This window comes from Daphnia pulicaria, chromosome 7, assembly GCF_021234035.1.
Source record: "Daphnia pulicaria isolate SC F1-1A chromosome 7, SC_F0-13Bv2, whole genome shotgun sequence".
Classification (NCBI taxonomy): Eukaryota; Metazoa; Arthropoda; class Branchiopoda; order Diplostraca; family Daphniidae; genus Daphnia; species Daphnia pulicaria.
The window spans coordinates 17,639,397-17,656,867 of NC_060919.1; the positions used below are offsets into that span (position 1 = coordinate 17,639,397).

General features: G+C 41.8%; 3 protein-coding genes across 3 annotated transcripts; all 3 read left to right on the forward strand.

Moving 5' to 3' along the window:
* The first annotated feature begins 92 nt into the window (after positions 1 to 92).
* On the forward strand, positions 93 to 5,926 carry LOC124348923 (polycomb group protein Psc-like). Its single transcript, XM_046799325.1, has 7 exons — positions 93 to 2,114; positions 3,524 to 3,658; positions 3,723 to 3,819; positions 3,888 to 4,100; positions 4,173 to 4,338; positions 4,437 to 4,517; positions 4,627 to 5,926. Exons 1-7 carry the CDS (start codon positions 2,090 to 2,092, stop codon positions 5,758 to 5,760), a joined length of 1,851 nt encoding a protein of 616 aa, XP_046655281.1. The 5' UTR covers positions 93 to 2,089; the 3' UTR covers positions 5,761 to 5,926.
* A 2,819-nt stretch (positions 5,927 to 8,745) lies between these two features.
* On the forward strand, positions 8,746 to 13,932 carry LOC124348903 (polycomb group protein Psc-like). Its single transcript, XM_046799298.1, has 8 exons — positions 8,746 to 8,968; positions 9,990 to 10,224; positions 10,409 to 10,609; positions 11,416 to 11,500; positions 11,584 to 11,629; positions 11,733 to 11,831; positions 11,916 to 11,996; positions 12,188 to 13,932. Exons 2-8 carry the CDS (start codon positions 10,113 to 10,115, stop codon positions 13,532 to 13,534), a joined length of 1,971 nt encoding a protein of 656 aa, XP_046655254.1. The 5' UTR covers positions 8,746 to 8,968; positions 9,990 to 10,112; the 3' UTR covers positions 13,535 to 13,932.
* An 858-nt stretch (positions 13,933 to 14,790) lies between these two features.
* On the forward strand, positions 14,791 to 17,255 carry LOC124348984 (zinc finger-containing ubiquitin peptidase 1-like). The gene is made up of 10 exons (XM_046799428.1): positions 14,791 to 15,105; positions 15,168 to 15,308; positions 15,428 to 15,542; positions 15,630 to 15,887; positions 15,948 to 16,059; positions 16,127 to 16,298; positions 16,376 to 16,467; positions 16,528 to 16,658; positions 16,716 to 16,951; positions 17,019 to 17,255. The coding sequence occupies exons 1-10, from the start codon at positions 14,938 to 14,940 to the stop codon at positions 17,052 to 17,054; spliced, it is 1,461 nt and encodes a 486-aa protein (XP_046655384.1). The 5' UTR covers positions 14,791 to 14,937; the 3' UTR covers positions 17,055 to 17,255.
* Positions 17,256 to 17,471: the final 216 nt, after the last annotated feature.

Here is a 17,471-nt window from a genome sequence, read left to right on the forward strand (position 1 = left end):
GGTGGTGTCGGTGGTGGGAACCAATGGGAGAGGAGACGCGCCCTATTGGCTAGGCCTTTTAGTAAGCCACGCCCCGTTTCTACACAAAGGATCGTTGAGACTGTGGTATCTTTGGCTAGCTGATAGCTCGTATTCATTCAAAATTCCAATCTTATCTTGACGACGTAGAACATTGTTTGCCACCTTACGTAATCAGATTCAGTTATTTTTATTTTTTAAGTGGATCAACTCTGGGCTTTTGATCAAAATCAGTTTTTCAACAGCAAAATTCTTGTAGGCCTAGCAGCACTCGATTACTTGGCGATTTCTCCGAAATTGGTGTTGAAAAATCGGTTTGTTTAGTTGCCATGGTCAGTTCCATGGTCCAAAGTCGCATTCAGCATTTTTAGACCTGCAAGGTTTTGTCAAGTAGCCAAGTCTTTTGTTCTCCTTTGGACAGCTTTCTCTTTTTCCTCCTCGGTGGCATTTTTGTGTTTGTTCTTTTTTCAAGCGTCATCGCCAGATTTCTGAACTAAAGACAAAATTTTTCTTGACAAAAACTTGTTGTCTTTTCTGTCCATGTTACTAATGTTTCAGCATCTTTTACGTAGGAATCCTCGCAGAAATTTGGAATCAGCTCTACAAATGACAAATTGTCAGTTCCGATTATTTTACCTGAAGATGAATTAGTAACTTTATCGATTTCGTCCGTTATACGAGTTCACAGGTCCGACTGCATAATTTTATATCGACGGCTGAGCAGCCCCTTGTCGATGGCGCTCCTGATGAATGTATTTTCCCCTTTTACGTCTATACAGCGGCTCATGTCGGGGTCCTTGTCTACACAAAGATGCGACATCCACCAGCAGACTTTTCTTCTTCATTCTTAATGGCCAACAATATGTTGAACAGAAATCGGACATGATAGCCCCCCCCCCCCCCCTATGGCGTTATCCATTAATCTGAAATCCCTTCAATCGATTTCTATAAATCTTGATTTTTGATAGCTACAAATTGTCTTCAAGGTAAATTATCTAAGCCGAAACGACTCTTTAAAAAAAGGACTATTAATGCAGGTTTGTAAAAAAAAAATCAGCAGTAGCCTAATCCCCCTGTGTACTTCACTTTATCCTTTCGGCTTGGACCCTTTTCTATCCCTTTTATAAGCCCCTTTTTATATTGTTCCATGTTTTTAGCCTCTTTTTTTTTCATCCGGTGACCATCTGGCTTTTATCAAAGGCAGAAAATTCAGGAGGATGGTCAACTTGATTTCTTACCGAGTGAACACACAACAAATGTGGTTGTGAATTTCGTCGAGGAGGATCTCTTTAGCCGAGCAGACTAAAAATAGACGAAGGGGAGGAGGATGTTGTGTCGTGGCAAAAGTGAAAATAGATCCGAGTGGCGCGTGTGTGAGCTGTTATACATCCTAAATTTAACTGATGCAATTTTTACCAAAAGTTTGGAAGGTTGTAATCAATTTCATGTATAGCAGACGAAACAGAAAATTCTTCTACAAAAGGCCTGACGAATGCAAATGAGCGGCCATTATTCAGTTCAAGGGCTCTCGTCTGAAAAACAAACGAAACGGGAATGTAAAATAAAATCTTGGGAGGTTGTGTGTGTGTGTGTGCTTGACACAATAGAGAAAGAGGGTGGCGAGTGGGTGGAGAGGACGAAAAAACCTCCACGGGAGAGTTTGGTTAAAAAAAGAAACGGCAATGCTGTTTTACCCACCCGTCGCCTAAGGCCTCGTTAAGAATCTTCCCCCTGCCCCATGGATCTTCTATCCCCATTGGTTCCCATTGAATCCAAGTGGGTGTGTCTACCACCCAGTCGCGGGTGGTGAAAGAGGGTCACCACCCACCAACCCAGCTCCCACCGACAGAGCCCAACAACTCTCCCCACCAGTTTTATTCTTTTTCTACTCTCCGTCGATTCGAGAAGCAAAAATATATCGTGGTTAAAAAAGCTGTGCTGCTTTTTCGTGTGTGTCTGTTCAAAAATTTTCAGTGTCTGGCCAATTTTGTGTGGAAATGTATTTTCAGTGCAATTGAATTTTGACCAGAGTTTGTTATTACCTTGTCAATGACAACTGTGTGTGGACTGGATGGAATCTTGTCACCACGATTCCAGTAAGTTTCCAAAATCATTTCCCACTATTTATTTGAATCGTGGTAGAATAATCGTGTCACCTACATTTGGTAGGGAATCAAACATGGCGAAAACGGTTTTTGGTATTATATTGCGGCTACTGGTCGTCTGGTAAAATAATATTCTAGGCATCGCATGGAAATTACAACGACGTTCCTCTTTCAGAATAGAAGGAGGAAGAAGAAGAAGAAGAAGAAAAGAGGAAAAAGAGAGAAATGATGTGGCTGGCGGCATCCGAGAAAACAGGAGAACAGGGGGGGGGGATAGCACAAACAACCGAGTAGAAAGGGGAGGAGAAGGGGATGATGATAAAGCCCAAAGGGAGGGTGGGGAGAAACCACCCCCTACCATCCACCCCGCCGTATTAAAAAAAAAGGAGGGGAAAGGTTTTTTTTTTCTCTGTCGTTCCCCTCCCTAACCCGCGGTTCTTTCAACCCGCTAGGCGGTTTCCCGAACCGCGGATCAGCTCTTTCGGGATTTTCGTGTGTGTGCACCCCTCCCATCTCTCTCTCTGTTATATTCCGAGTTTTGGTGAGCTAGAAAGAAGAGATCAAGGGGGGGTTGGGCTCCTCCCTATCAGCTGACGCCAGAAAATGATGAAATGACGTCATTTCCCCCACGCGTAGTAGTTATACATCGGGTTCGTGTTTCCTCTATTTATTATTATACGCAAGAGAAAAAAAGGGGGAAGAAAATATTTATTATTTTGTGTGGGAAAAGTATGGTTTTATCAATTTTATTTGTTCATTTTTTTATCTTTAGGAAGGATTAAATCTGATAACAGTTTGATTAGTTTTTGGTGTTTTGGCTATTTTTTCGAGACGTTTTTGATTGATGTTTGGTTTGATCCGCCATCAATCAAAAAGATAGAAGCGTCCAGTACTAAAAATGAAGGTCAGATGGAATATTGGTCATCATTTGAGATTCAGGAATTCCCGTGGGCTATTCAAATGAGGAGATCAGGGGGGGGGTGCCGTGATCGGGAAGGGGTGTATAGAGAAGTGTCGCCACGTGCTCGACCACCGCACGGCACTTTCACGCCCCTCTCTTTTTATTCCCGCATAGAGTCTCTCTCTCTCTCTCTATTATTATATTCTCTCCCCTCTTTCTCCCTCTTTTCATCATCTTTCCCTTTATTTTTTAAACCCAAAGAAATATAACCGTTGTGTTCCATCCGGTTTGGCCTGGGGTCATTTTCTCACAGGTCACATCCCCCCACTAACGCCCATTGGTCCGCACCTTTCCAGCCCGAGAGCAAATTGGGTGTTGAGAGAGTAAAGAGTTTTCCAGGTCTACTAACAGACTACTCATTTGCATATTTGATTACCTCTTGGGTGCTCTTCTGTTGAAGAATATATCTATTCATTATTTCTTATTGATTCAATTGTAGAAATGATTGAATCGACGGACGATGGCAAAATTCAGCCTCCGCCCAGTGTCGGTGACGTTAATTGTCACCTGATCTGCACTGTCTGTAAAGGTTACCTGGTGGACGCTACTACAATTACCGAATGTCTTCATTCATGTGAGCATCATTACCAAAAAAGTGACAGGGAAAAATAATAATAATAATGGTTTTTCCGTTACAGTTTGCCGCTCATGCGTCGTTCCGCACGTGGCGGAATTCCATCAATGCCCATCTTGTTCCGTCCCGCTCAGCACCACTAAGCCTTTTTCCCAACTCAGGTCAGTATTTTTATTTTAAAATTCATTCTCCTAAATATCAATCTTTTTTTTTTTTCCTTTTTCAAAAGGAGAGACTACACGCTACAGAGTATCGTCTACAAGATGGTCCCGCGACTGGCCCGGAACGAATTGGACAGAAGGAAGCAGTTCCGCCACGAGCGCTTCGCTGGGGCTTCCAAAATGAATAACTTTGTTGAGGATAGTAAAGCTGAAGAATGTTACCTGCAATCATTTTTCGCTCCCAACGATCCAATCTCCATGTCGCTGGAATACGCAGAACCGTAAGTCACTGGAACACATTTTTTGGTTAACTTTTTGGCGGTTCAAATTTGAATTGGATATTTAAATGTTAGAAACTGCGAATTTGGCTTACGAGCCAATTTGGGGAAAGATGATTTGTCGGAATCTGGATCTCAACAGCATCGTCGTTTCTTCCGGTGTCCGGCTGACCTTCCCATCGGCCATTTGGTCAAATTTCTCCGCAATAAATTCAACGTCACTGATCCAGCCACACACAAGGTATAGAGCCATTTATCATTTAGTCAACAAATCAAGTGATAAAAGCAAATGTGTAGTAGTAGGCTTATTTTTATTACATTTATCAATTTTTGATGCAGTTGGAAATTTTGTACAACGGTCGACCGCTGGCGCCAGAATACAAACTGTCCGACGTGGCCTACATTTTCTCATGGAAAGAGGTATAAAGTCTTGTCTGACGTCATTTAAACCAACAAAATTTGTAGATAACAATCTGTTTTATAATCTTGTGGGATGGTGCGGTCCACTTTTTATTTTAATGAATTGCAGAGGGAGCCATTGAGATTGTGGTACCGGATATCTCCTACCATCAAAGAGGAAGAGCCGATCCAGCGGAAGGCGACTCCACCGGCGGAAGAGGTCAAGGTGAAAGGTAACCAGCGAGCGAGTCTAGTTGACATCACAAGCAAGCGGAGTTGGCAGTGTAACGGCAAAGATGAGAGGAGAACCAAACGCCGGAAGCGTTCATCCGCAGAGAAAGTCACTGAAAAGATTCAACGGACGACGCCGGAAGCTTCTTCGGTCGATTCACTGGTCGTTCCTGTCGCTAAAACTATTTTTGACGAGGCGAGAACGGCTGAATTCAGTTGCTCTACACCTATTCCGTCCGCCGGAAGTACCGCTCCACCCCTTGAGACCGAATCCGGCGAGTCCAACAAAATTCACAATTGGTTGCCAAAAGCTGTTTTTGATTTGGATGATCGCGCATTATTTGCCAAAAGACTCCAAAGAATAACCAACCCTTCAGAATTCCGGCCGGAACAAGTCAAAGAAGAGGAACCACAAGTCGACAAGACGGACAAGGAATCACCAGCAGTCGACCCAACAACTAAAGAAGAATCGATCGAATCACCTGATCCGCTGGCTCCGCTCCGGATTTGCGTGACACCCGATCCGAGTGGCGCAACCTCTGGCGGACCAGATGATGAAATTCACGACAGTATCGGCGCGCTAGACTTGTCCGGAAGCAAAGGCGATTCGAGTGATGTGTCATCGCCTTTATCAGCCGGAAGTTGCAGATCCAGCGCCAGTCCAGTAGGTTCCACTTCCAAAATGGGTCCTCATCCTTATTTCATGACGCCCAGCGCCGTCTATCACCATGTCCAGCAGCAAGATCCGGCTCAATCCATGGCCGTGTTGGAAGCTGCAGCTCAATCCAGTTCCGCCAATAACACCAAAAACTTGTCCAGAAGCGGAGATGACGTCAAAAAGCCTCCAATTTGGGATCTGTTCCATCAGCACATCCGCCCGTCTACAGCCCACAGCAGCCAGCAAGCTCAGAGCCTATTAGATTTATTAAAGTCGAATCCTCCGCTCATCTTTCGCGGGAATAATAATAAGAAAAAATCTAAGAAAAATCCGGCTGGAAAAAAATTCCCGCCATCTTCACCAAATTCCGCTTGATCGGATGTGATTTGTGTCTTTTGTTTGTTTGTGTTTATGTGTGTGTGTGTGTTCCATGAAACATTTCTTTGGCTGTGCATGCTTGTGACTTGACACATATATTTTTCTATACATATTATACATAAACTATTAAATGGACACTTTGAATACATTGATTTTACAAGTTGCCGGCGTTAGATTGAATTCGAAAAAAGGCATGGGACCTTTAATGGACCGTGTGCTCAGGTTTACGGCCGATCGTAAAGGGCGATAGGCCTTTTTTGATTTGTGTTGAAGCCTCAGGCTGCTAAGAAATACTCGAATTTCTATACGTAAGTTGGACATAATTCATTTTGTTCAAGAACAATTATCATAAGCAATGAACAGGAAGTTGTTTTTAGGAAGTAAAATGCAAATGACCAACCCGAAAAAATGTTGAGTGTAAATCCCATTCATTTTGATTGGATTCCTTCTATAAATGCATAGAATTTCATTGAACCTTAAAAAAAGAAAAGGTGTATCTATCTACCTGTCCAGAGGTATATAAGAAAAATGTTTCTTCTTTTTTGAATTGGCTGGTTAATGGCATCGTGGCGGCTCAGAGAGAGAGAGACCTTGCTAGCGGCGTAGTTTGATGGTGCACGGGTTTGATGGTTACGCGGGATTGAGTCTTGCCGGAAGCGTTATAAGGTTCTCTCTCTCTCTTTTCTGACGCTTTTATCCCGTCTTCTTCTTCTTTTTCTTCTCTCCCTCTGATATTCCAGGTGTGTGTAGAGTCAAATTCATGCATACATAACTAACGAAAAGATGCGCGCGGCATTTGTCAAAGAATTTGGCAAATGTTTTTATTTCATTCAGAATTTTAGGTTTTTCTAAAAATAATGTAAATATGGAATGTTTAAAGAAATTCCATCAAATTTAATTGTTTTAATATCATCCGTGAAAAGTGACGTCACTGAAGCGTCTGCTTTTAATTGAATGTATTTTATAGAGAGAGGGTGAAGATGCGACATTATTAGTACCTGCCAGCTGTTACCATGACGACGCTTTGAGGCGTCGTCCCCCCCCCCCCTCCTCCTCCTCTTCTGTCTATACGGGCGTCTATCGATCGATGCCTCGTGCCGGGATCTCTTCTTTTTTTGCGCTTTGGTAGTGGCTGGCCTACATCATTGAACGGAACCATCGTGCGAAACAAATGTCCGGCACCCCCGTCAAGATCGTAAAAAATACGAAAAAAATTTCGGGGGACATTTTTATGAGTTTATGGTCACAGCCATTGATGGGCTTCGCGGCTCCCGTTTCAGCACAGGTCAACGCACTTGATTGCTTTACGCATTTTAAAAATCCATTTCGGCAATTTCGGGTTTCGCCTTTCACAGAGCTGCAATTAGAGTATCATCATCCCTATGTTTAACCGTAAGCCAGTTTTATAATATCAAGTCATCCGTATGTAAAACAATAGCAGACGAAAATGGCCAATAATAATCAAGTAGTCACGTAGTCTGCACGTAATTTATCCAGAATCATCCAACTATTTTCATTTGAAACGTGTCTAATATCAATAGATATTAAAGTTAAAAGCTCTATTTTACAGCTGTAAAATATTCTGCAATGATTGAATATTAAATACAGGAGAAAAATCGTGATTGTAGACTAATCAGATCGTGATTATTTGATTTTTGTGAAAGGAACTAAAGAAATTGGAAAATTTATAGACGAAAAATGCGCCGTGAATTTCAGGCAATAGTTATGAAATTACAACACGAGAACAAGTAATTTGGCGGCCTTATTCGTAACAAGTTTTGATATCAATTTGACAAAGAATTTATACAGACCAGACTCCCAACCTTTTGTTTCTGTCCTCGATCAACAATAATAAATAACAAAACTTTTTCAAGGACGTCGGCGTGAGACACAGTTTCTCGGATCACGTGATCTTCTTCATGTGCAGACTGCAATGCAAATTTTGCCACATCCCCTAGGCAACCGACCAACACGTAAAAAAATAATATCGTGCAATATTTTTCCCGCGAATAACACGTCGTTCACCATGTAATGGCTACCGGGCTGACGGGTTTAGAGATTCTTGTTTCTTTTTTTCTCAAATATGTTTAACTTGTTGTTTTAAAAATAACAACAGTATGTTGGTAATCATGTCGTACTTTCTGTACACCTTCTTTTGCTAATGGCTACCTAATGAGTTAATTATCCAAGAGCAAGACGACTTGACTGGTAAGAGTAATGAGGACTCGAGACGCCGAAAAACTGAAAATGACGACCGAAAAACAGTAAAATGGCGACTTAATTCTTGATTTCAAGTGAAAATAAAGGTACCAAAAGATTGGCAAAAATATCTCCAACCTTCCTGTCGAATTCAATTTTAGGAATATTGTAATGCCTTAACGTAATTTACGAATTACGTGTTGAGATAAAATGGCCGCCATGCTGACTCGTCTGAATAAATGTCGCCAGAAAAACAGTTCGAAAGACCAGTTAAAATTCGATTTCAAGACTAAGATTTATGACAGACGCGTTGCTTGCGTTATGATCTAGCGTTTGGTATCAATGATTCTGCGGCAATTTGGAGCTGAAACGTTCAATCAGCGTTTATTACGTTGGCATCATTGAATTTTTTCGTTCTTGCTATGGGTGAATTCAGGCTCGCCCAAAACAGTCGCCTTTCAACTGCTCACAGCAGCTATTACATTTAATTATTTCGGCCATCAAATACCACCATCGCACTCGCCGTAAAATACACTATCGTCTCATACTAATTGATTTATCATAAGAAGAGATTATAAGGGCTTAATTCAGCGACGAAAGAGGATTGAAATGAGAGCTTTGTCATGCTGAAAAGCATCCATGTTTCGGGTGCGGCCGAGAAACAACACAGAGAATGTTCTTAGAGCAAGATGGCGACCAAAAGCACGTGATCATACGTTGACCAATGAGAACTCGGGATTTGGGGAGGGAGGCGGGCCTTGCAGTCGTAGCATCGACCGGCTACATGTTCCATCAGTCGCCGCCAGGGACGGCCAGAGTTCGGTTCGTTCCGTTTTTCGTGGTCGTTCGTTGTGTGCTGTGTGTGTAAATGTAAGGCACAGCGCCCTCGTTAAGGAAAAAAGGAGTTTTTTATTTTTATATATCATTCAGTGTGTGTGAGTGTCCATTTAAGGGAAATTTCCAACTGAAACAAAGGATATTATAAAACCGACTTTGTGTGTCGCAGGTAAGAGCCTCTGAAAATATTTTTGCATTCCGTCGTGCGTATGGTTATTTTGATAAAAACGTGAGCAGAGTTGTGTGTGTGTGTAAGGCTAGAAGAGTGTTGTACTGTTATGTGCGTGTGTGTGTGTCTGCTCTGGTGGGGAATGAATAGGAAGTGAATAGGGGGAGGGGAACGAAAGGGAGGGGGAGGGAGAGGAGAAAGAGAAGGGAGCCACACAGACAGTCTTATGTGTGTGTGTGTGTGTTGCCGTCGTGGAAATATATATATATTTAAACGGGAAAATGTGTCTTGCGTGTTGGGGAGATGGCGTCTCGACGTCGTCGTCGTTCGGCTCCTTTTTTCCGCTCAGAAAAGAATTTCGTATTTCAAAAATTTATTCTGAAATTTCGCCAACATTTCGAAGGAAAGTTATTCTTGGGAGACTGAAAAATAAAAATGTTAACCAAAAGAAGAAGAAGACGGGCAGGACTGAATTTGAATAAGAAAAACCTTTTGGGTGTGTGTACATTCCTTGGAGGAGGAGGAGAGGGTCGGTTGATGCCTCGGGGTAAAAAGGCGTCGTCACGTGACCCGGCGTGAGAAACGAGACACACGTGTATGCATGTGTTTTTTTACTCGACTAGACGATGTCGAGTCTGGTCTTTTCTTGTCGTTGCATTTATCACGATAACCTATTCACCTCGTACCGTCACTCATTCGTCCGATAATACTTACACAGCAGTAAAAATCGTTCATCGATGGGAAAATTCGTTCAAGTGGTTATTTATCAGTTAGTGGTTGTCAATAGACTGCGTGATTCACGCAAGTTCCAGAGGTCAAAAATTGACTTGGTAATATGATCAAAACGAAAACAAATCGCTTATCTCGCTCTCTGGTTTAAAAGCTTTAAATATTAAAGAAATAAATGTGTAAAATCATCAGCTTTTAACACGGATGTGCTCGAAACAATCGACCTTCGACGTCATTATCCATCATCTGGAGAGTTGAAAAGAATTAAAAGTTTTCCTTTGATGTTTTTAAGGTGGCACACGGATGACAACAACAACCGACCATGAATGGCCATTGAAAGAAGTAAATAATCTACCACTTTCACCAAAGCTGAATAGAGAAAAACGAACAAGATAAGTCAACAACAACAACAACAATGGAATCTTCCAAGACGTTGCCGCTGAGTCGACTCCAGTCGAATTTGACGTGCTCAATCTGCCAGGGCTACCTGATCGACGCCACTACCATCACCGAGTGCATGCACACCTGTGAGTACCACCACCGACACAAGTAGTTGTTGTACTAGCAGCCCCATAATTATCCGGCCATTATCTACGCGTCATTATGTTGTTGTTGAAGTCATCGGTCTTTGTCTTGGTTCTTTTTTTGCTTCATCTGCGGGTTTTCTTATATAAATTTTTATGAATTAACTTTTTTATTTTTAAATTGCAGTTTGCAAGTCGTGTTTGCTTCAACGCGTCGAGAGTGGGAGAACATTTTGTCCTCGTTGCGGAGTTCAACTGCAACGATCCCGACTGGGAGAGCAACTAAAGTTGGATCACGCCGTTCAAGCGTTGGTCTACACGGCTGTTCCCGGTCTCTGGCACGAAGAACAGCGCAGGCGCAAGCACTTTGTCGATCACCATCCTTTGTGTATGTATTCGAAATGTACCTATTTTCGATCAAACATTTCTTCTTCTTTTCCCGGGGATGAAGATGTGCATTCATCTACTCTCTTCCATCTTAAACCCCCGTCAACTGTGGTTACATGCCGACTTGATGGATGTTTTACAACAAGAACCCAACCGCGCCCCATGTAACGTTAAAAAGCACAAGTCTCTTTTTTTCTTTCCTTTTCCCCCCTCCCTTTTTTTCGCATCCGTCCAATGGATGTGTACCGACCAAGGAATAGTCTTTATCTCTCCGGTTTCTATGAGCTCGAAATCAGCAGGGGGTTGTCTCCCTTTCATCTCTCCCCCACTGTCGATTGACGCCCCCCTCTTTTCAATGTGATTCATCTTCCATCGATTCGGGATTTCTCCATTCCCAGGAATGTCTATTGGAACCGATTGCGTGATTCACAATCAAGTTTATTTAGTTTAAAAAAAAATGGAAGTAGTTCATCTACTGATAGTCTAACGCATTTCTCATGTCATTGAGTTTTTCCCTTGACAAACAGTAAACTGTTTTTAATCAAATATTTCCTTATCCGATGGTACCAGTACTACGCTTAATGGGTTCCCTTTTGCTTCTTCCCGCCCGGTGGCGGCTCCCGTTATCGGCACGAGCACACGTTGTGAATGCACAATTACTGGTTACGATTTCACGTTTCGTCAAACTACCACACCGTCAAAAGAAAGAATTTATACGAAAAACCAGTTTAAACACGTTTACTTCTTTTTGCATGTCGTGAAATAGTGTATACAGTATGTTTAACTTGATGGAATTTTTGGTTGTAGCGACTACGGTGGCCCCGCCACTGCAACACCCAACCTGCTTCTCGCCTGCCGATCCCATCTCCCTCTCGCTCGACTTCATACCTCAGTAAGTTTTTCTTTCCCCCAAACAAAAATTTGGGGTTTCTTGGTTGTAACCTCAAGTTGTGTCTTTTTAATCTGCCTCAACAGGTCGCGCGACGAGGGTCTCAACCTCAAAGGTCCAAATTCACCTCAGGTATAGTTCAGACTACTTTGGTTTCCCCCCCTTGGAAAGAAAAGTGTTTTTTATGAGGTTCCTACTAGTCATTGGATCAAATTTCATTTTTCCTTTTACACAGAGTATTGGTAGGCGTTTCTTCCGCTGTCCGGCTGCTGTAGCTGTTCACCATTTTCAGAAGCTGCTCAGCCTCAAATTCGAACTTCCGCCTCAGTATGCGGTAAGACAAAAAAAAACCTTTCATTTGAACTTAACCTTGTGCTTTGGAAATCCAGATTGAAATCGTATGTTTTTGTTTTGATAGGTGGAAATCCATTGCGGTGGAGAGAAACTGGCTTCTGCTCTGCGGTTGATGGATGTCGCCTACAAAACGGGTTGGACTCAGGTAGGTCTTGAGTGATTTTCCTTTCAAGCTGAAACTGTCAAAACTTGCCATCGATTACCTTACCCACCACATATTTGGTAATCTGTCATTGTCAGTCGCTCGTTTCACATTAGCCTACGGCTGCGAATATCTTGAAACATTCCATCCAGCCAATTAAAGTGTAACGTCAACTCATTCATCACTTTAATTAGGAGGAGCCTCTGCGTCTCGACTACAAAATCGTCAAACATCAACCTGGAAAATTGACGGCAGTAGTCGCTTGCACTGGAAGCACCGCCAACAACACCACTCAGTCCCGCCGGTGTCAGAGTAGAACGTCGTCGACGGAAACGGGTGGGAAATCTACCGGAGGTGTTAAGCGTTCATCCGCCCCTCCGCCTTCATCTCCACCCAAACAGCAACGATTGTCTATCTCCATTAAACGGACTGCATTGCGTGCCAATCAACTGGAGGATTCGCCGGTGGAGTCCAACACCATTCATCCGGTTCATCACCGTTCATCCAAGAAATCTAATTTGGATTCGTCAATTCCCGTCGAGTCGAGTCCTTCCAGCAAGAAACGCGGACGGAAGAAACGTCGAAAGCGCAAGACGATGGAATTGGTTCCGATCATCGAGCCTCTGCATCCTCTCAAAGTCAAAATTGTCGAGAGGATCAAATCGCCGGAATACTCTAGTTGGTCGCGACCCAACGGTGTCGAGCTACTTGTCCAAGCCGCAGAATTGGCTTCTCGTCAAAATCCTACTCCACCCCCGGAAGGGGATAAACTGGAAGTTCCTAATGCAACTAAATGTCCACCACCACCTCCATTGCTTCCTATATCCGATCCCGTCATCAGCAGCAACAGCGATGGCGATTCCGTCAACAACAACAGCAAACCTGCCGCCCCGGAAATTCCCAAAGTAATTGAACAAGATTCGCCACAGTTGACGGTGGTGGTGGCTGAAGATGACGTCGAAGACGAAGGCAAGTTGATGATTGTCGACGAAGTGAATTTGAACGGCAGTAACAGCAACGGAAGAGATTCCGGAATGGATAACGACGAAGAAGAAGAGGAAGATGACTCGGCTGGCGCCCTCGATCTATCCTCAAAATCAACTCGAACTTGTCCTCCGGAAGAGTCTAGCGTCAAATCGCCGAGAGAGCCGAGCCCGAAACCTCCCGCATCTCCGCAATTCGTCCAGCAGCGATCAACCGCACTTCATTCAATCACGGACAGCTTAGCTCAACGACAGCATCAAAGACTCATCCAGCAGCAACAAAATCACCATCGCCATCATCACCATCATCATCGTCGTCTACCTACTCCGATACATCATCCGGAAGCGATGAGAAATTTGGTCACGTTGTCGCAAACTGCGTCATTGGTTCCGCCGCATCCTCAGCAAGTGGCCACTCAGCGTCTCATCGTGGCGTCCTACATGCATCAGTTTGCAGCTGCCGCAGCCGCCAGAGCTGCTTCCGCACCTCTGCGTCCTCCTAAACCCCCTCAGCCAAGTTTATCCCTGTCTCACGGATTGTTACGACGTCCGTTTTGAAATTCAGATATTCGCTTTTCTTTTGTTTCTTGGCACCGCCACCCTTTCGTATTCATAAAACTAATTTGCGTGTTTGCCTATTAATTCGGAAAATGTTCATGAAACCTTAAGATTTCATCACTTTTTCTGTAAGAGTGTATTGTTAGGTTTAACTCTTTAATTTATCAATCCGCTGTATAAATTGCTGTAGAGAAATATGATTCAAGTGTGATTATATTAATTTTGCTTCGGAGGTTGTTGTTGTCTCGCTATGACGTAACGTTTCCACGTTTTACTCTTAAAAGTGTGTTTTTGTTTTGGCTCTGTTTTCTGTTTTTCTGTTCCTTTTTAAGTGTTGTTTTTATACGGAAGACATGCTAATACCAAAAAATGTTGCGAAATAAATGGTTATGACGTCACCACCTTTTACTATTGTGCGCGTTCTCATCGATCATTATGACACTGTGCGTTGCCATTGGTTAGGGGGTGGAGTCAGGGGCCCCTTCCTGTGGGTGGGGTCGAAAGGAGAGACCCAATCGGGCGAAATGGGGTCGGCAGTCTAGAGGTTGCATTGCTTTTCCTTGAAAGTTCTCTTTCTCTGAAATACTTTTCAAATGTGAATTTACTTTTCCTGAAATTATTAGACTTGGAATTAAGTATTCCGATGCTTTCAAGTGGCCAACATCATTTGTCCTATTTAATTTGTCGAGCGGACACACTATAAATTAAACTAGATTGAAGGTTTAAAAGATGGATTATTAGTACTAGTGCGAAGAATACAATCAAGATATTTGGGGACGTTTAATTCAATTTTCCCCTGCAAGTCTCCAATATGAATTTCAATTTAGATCATCCTTGTCGTTGCATGGATGCATCTGACGTCCGTCGCACAGTGCGGGTAATTGAATGGACTATTATAGGAAGAGTTTTTTATGGTCAGAAAGGGAGAGGGGGAAAGCATTATTTGAACTCTTATATATTATGAGTGGTATTGAGGAGTAGCGCGCGTACCGAGAGGGGGTTTCTATGGTAACCGGACCACTCAAGTACGTTGTTTTTTTCAAGTTGGGGTAGGAATGTGTTCAAAGAACGCGCTCCTTATTATTCCAGTAAAAGCTCATTACCTGCCATCTAGCGGCAGTTACAAAACGTTCTCAAGAATTTCTCATTCATTACATAAGAATTTCAGTGAACTTGAATGAACGGAACAAATTATAACAGACTCTACTTGCACTTAATTAACAAGAATTTTTAAAAATGTAATTGATTGAGAATTTTACAAAGTTATTTTTTATGCTTGGACTTTCACAACGCTGTTGCAGACGATGTTGAATGTTTTCCCAGTTTGTTTACAATTTTGTTCTGGTGACTGGTGTGGAGCTAATTTGTTATGTGTATAGCTAATTAAGACCATTCTATTAAAAATGAGCTCCGATGAAGATTGTATTATAATATCTAGTCACAGTTCTGCTACCACTTCTGACCAAAACAAAATTATTTCCAGTAGTTTACAAAAATTCACTTGTCCTATGTGCTCTCAAACTAGTGAAGAACTCAGTGAAATTGAAGCTCATATCGAGAATGAACACCTGGTAAATTAACACTGAAGTTAGAGAGTTTTTTAGTCTAGTAATTCTGAATCATTTTGCTCTAGGGACATGAAGGACAAAGCTCGGGAGATCAATCAAACTCCTTTGGGATAGATCATGCTTGTCCACTGTGCAGTCAAATATTTAAAGATTCTTCTCTCCTTGAATCTCACTTTCATGCAGAACATGACATGTTTATTAATGAGGTAAATATTCCATATCCTTCATTATCCATGCTCCTAGATAAATCCTGCATATGAAATCTCTTGGAACAAATAAAGATTAAAACTGTAACAATTATACCAATTTCCTTTTCACTTTTCAGGCTGCAGCTGCTAGATTCTCTTGTCCTGTCTGTTTATCAAATGATTTCTCCTCTGAAGAAGTACTTGCACAGCATGTCAATCAGCACTTTTCAAATGAATTTGTACCACCACTTGGTATATATCCAATTTGAAATTCTTCTTATTAGTACTTTTCTTTGATCTGTTACACTGTGTTCCATTTTCCTAAATGATATCCTTCAGACGACGATGGACAGCTTGCACGAAAATTAGAGGAGCAAGAACGAGAATTGATGCAAAATAAGGAACGCGAGGATTTCAAGCGACTTCAGTCTCTTCACGGCTTTGATCAAGGGAGAAATATGAATCGACAAAGTGATGCAACTCTGTTTCAATCTGTTAAAAGAGGAAATATGTCCGCGGTTGATTATCACGAGAAGCGCATTATGCTTAAAATGTCTGAGAAGATTGGTGTTGACGATGGTTCATCAGCTACTCGAGGTGCAGCGCAAGCAAATATGATTATCTCGTGACATTTTCAACTTATTCTCTAAAAAACAGATATAATATCTCACATAAAAAGATTTGCTACAACGCAGAACATTCATATGTGTAGCGATGTTGACCACTATGCAGCTTCGTTTGGAGATTCTGGCTGGGGCTGTGGGTATCGGTAATTCCATCAGTTTATTAATTACAGTGGCACAGTTAATCCTACATTTATTTAATTAATTGCATAGGAACCTGCAAATGCTACTCAGTGCTCTTCTTCGCCATCCGCAATGCGCCGAACGATTGACAACGTTATGTCCTTCGACGTCATCGACTTTAGGTAATTCAATTCAAGTCCCATCCATTACTCGACTTCAGTCTACGATAGAAGAAGCCTGGAAGTCGGGATTTGACCAACAAGTAAGTACTGTATGCAAGAGCACTTTACTAACTAATGCAACCCTTTAATTTCAACATTTTACATTGTCGTGATACAGGGATGTGAACAACTCGGTGGCAAGCTTTCTGGTACATGTAAATGGATTGGCGCAACAGAAATAGCAACACTTTTGGCTTCTTGTCATATTCGGTAAGCTGTAAATATTTCTTTTTGATCAAGCAGATCATAAATGACAATGTTTCTATTTAGTTACCGTTTAATAGATTTCCATCGACCTACTTCTGATGACGGTAAACAACATCCGGCTTTATTTGATTGGGTGAAACAGTACTTTCAAGAACCATCAGAATTTAAACCACCGCTTTACTTCCAACACCAAGGTATGGATAATAATTTTGAGTTATGTTCGCTTGTCTGATTGATGCGTAATTTTTCAGGACACAGCCGCACGATTATTGGTATTGAAGAAGGGAAACAGGGAAAACTGCGTTTACTTATACTTGATCCAAGTCATAAAAGCGATCAAATGCGTCAGTTGACAAACACTTCTGATTCAACTAAATCTAACGCTACCGCAAAGAAAATTTGGGTTCCTATGACTTCCCTTAGAGCCAGGCAATATCAAATTGTTTGTGTGAACGGTGGCTTCGTTGACAGCGATCGAGAGTTCCTAGTAAGTTATTAATGTTTTATGAATTTATTATGTACACGATTCCTGACCTTTTATTTCATTTCTACAGCAAAGTAAACTGATCCGTTCCACTCGTATTCCTTAATGTTTTGAGAAAATTAATTTTTCAGAAAATTAAGGTACGCAATTTATTGTTACATCTATGTGCCTACAAAATTCTTCCTCTATGCACTTGTACCGTACCGCATTCAAATAAAATATGTTGTCCGAAATTGAGTTTCATCGTCTTGTCACATTTTGCAACGAAGTTTTGTTAATATCAAATTATTACATGAGGTAGTAAATAGCACTTGTATTTACTTGTTTATAAAAAGTAACGCCACACGGAACTTGTTCAATAAGATTCGAATCTATTGTTATAAATGACTGCTGATGGAGTTAATCGGCCTGTATAAATGTGGGTATGCATATTCCCGAGACACCGAAACACATGAACATAAAGAATTCTAGAAACTGATTAAACTTTTTGAAGAGATTTAGAGAAAGTGTAAATTTAAATTCA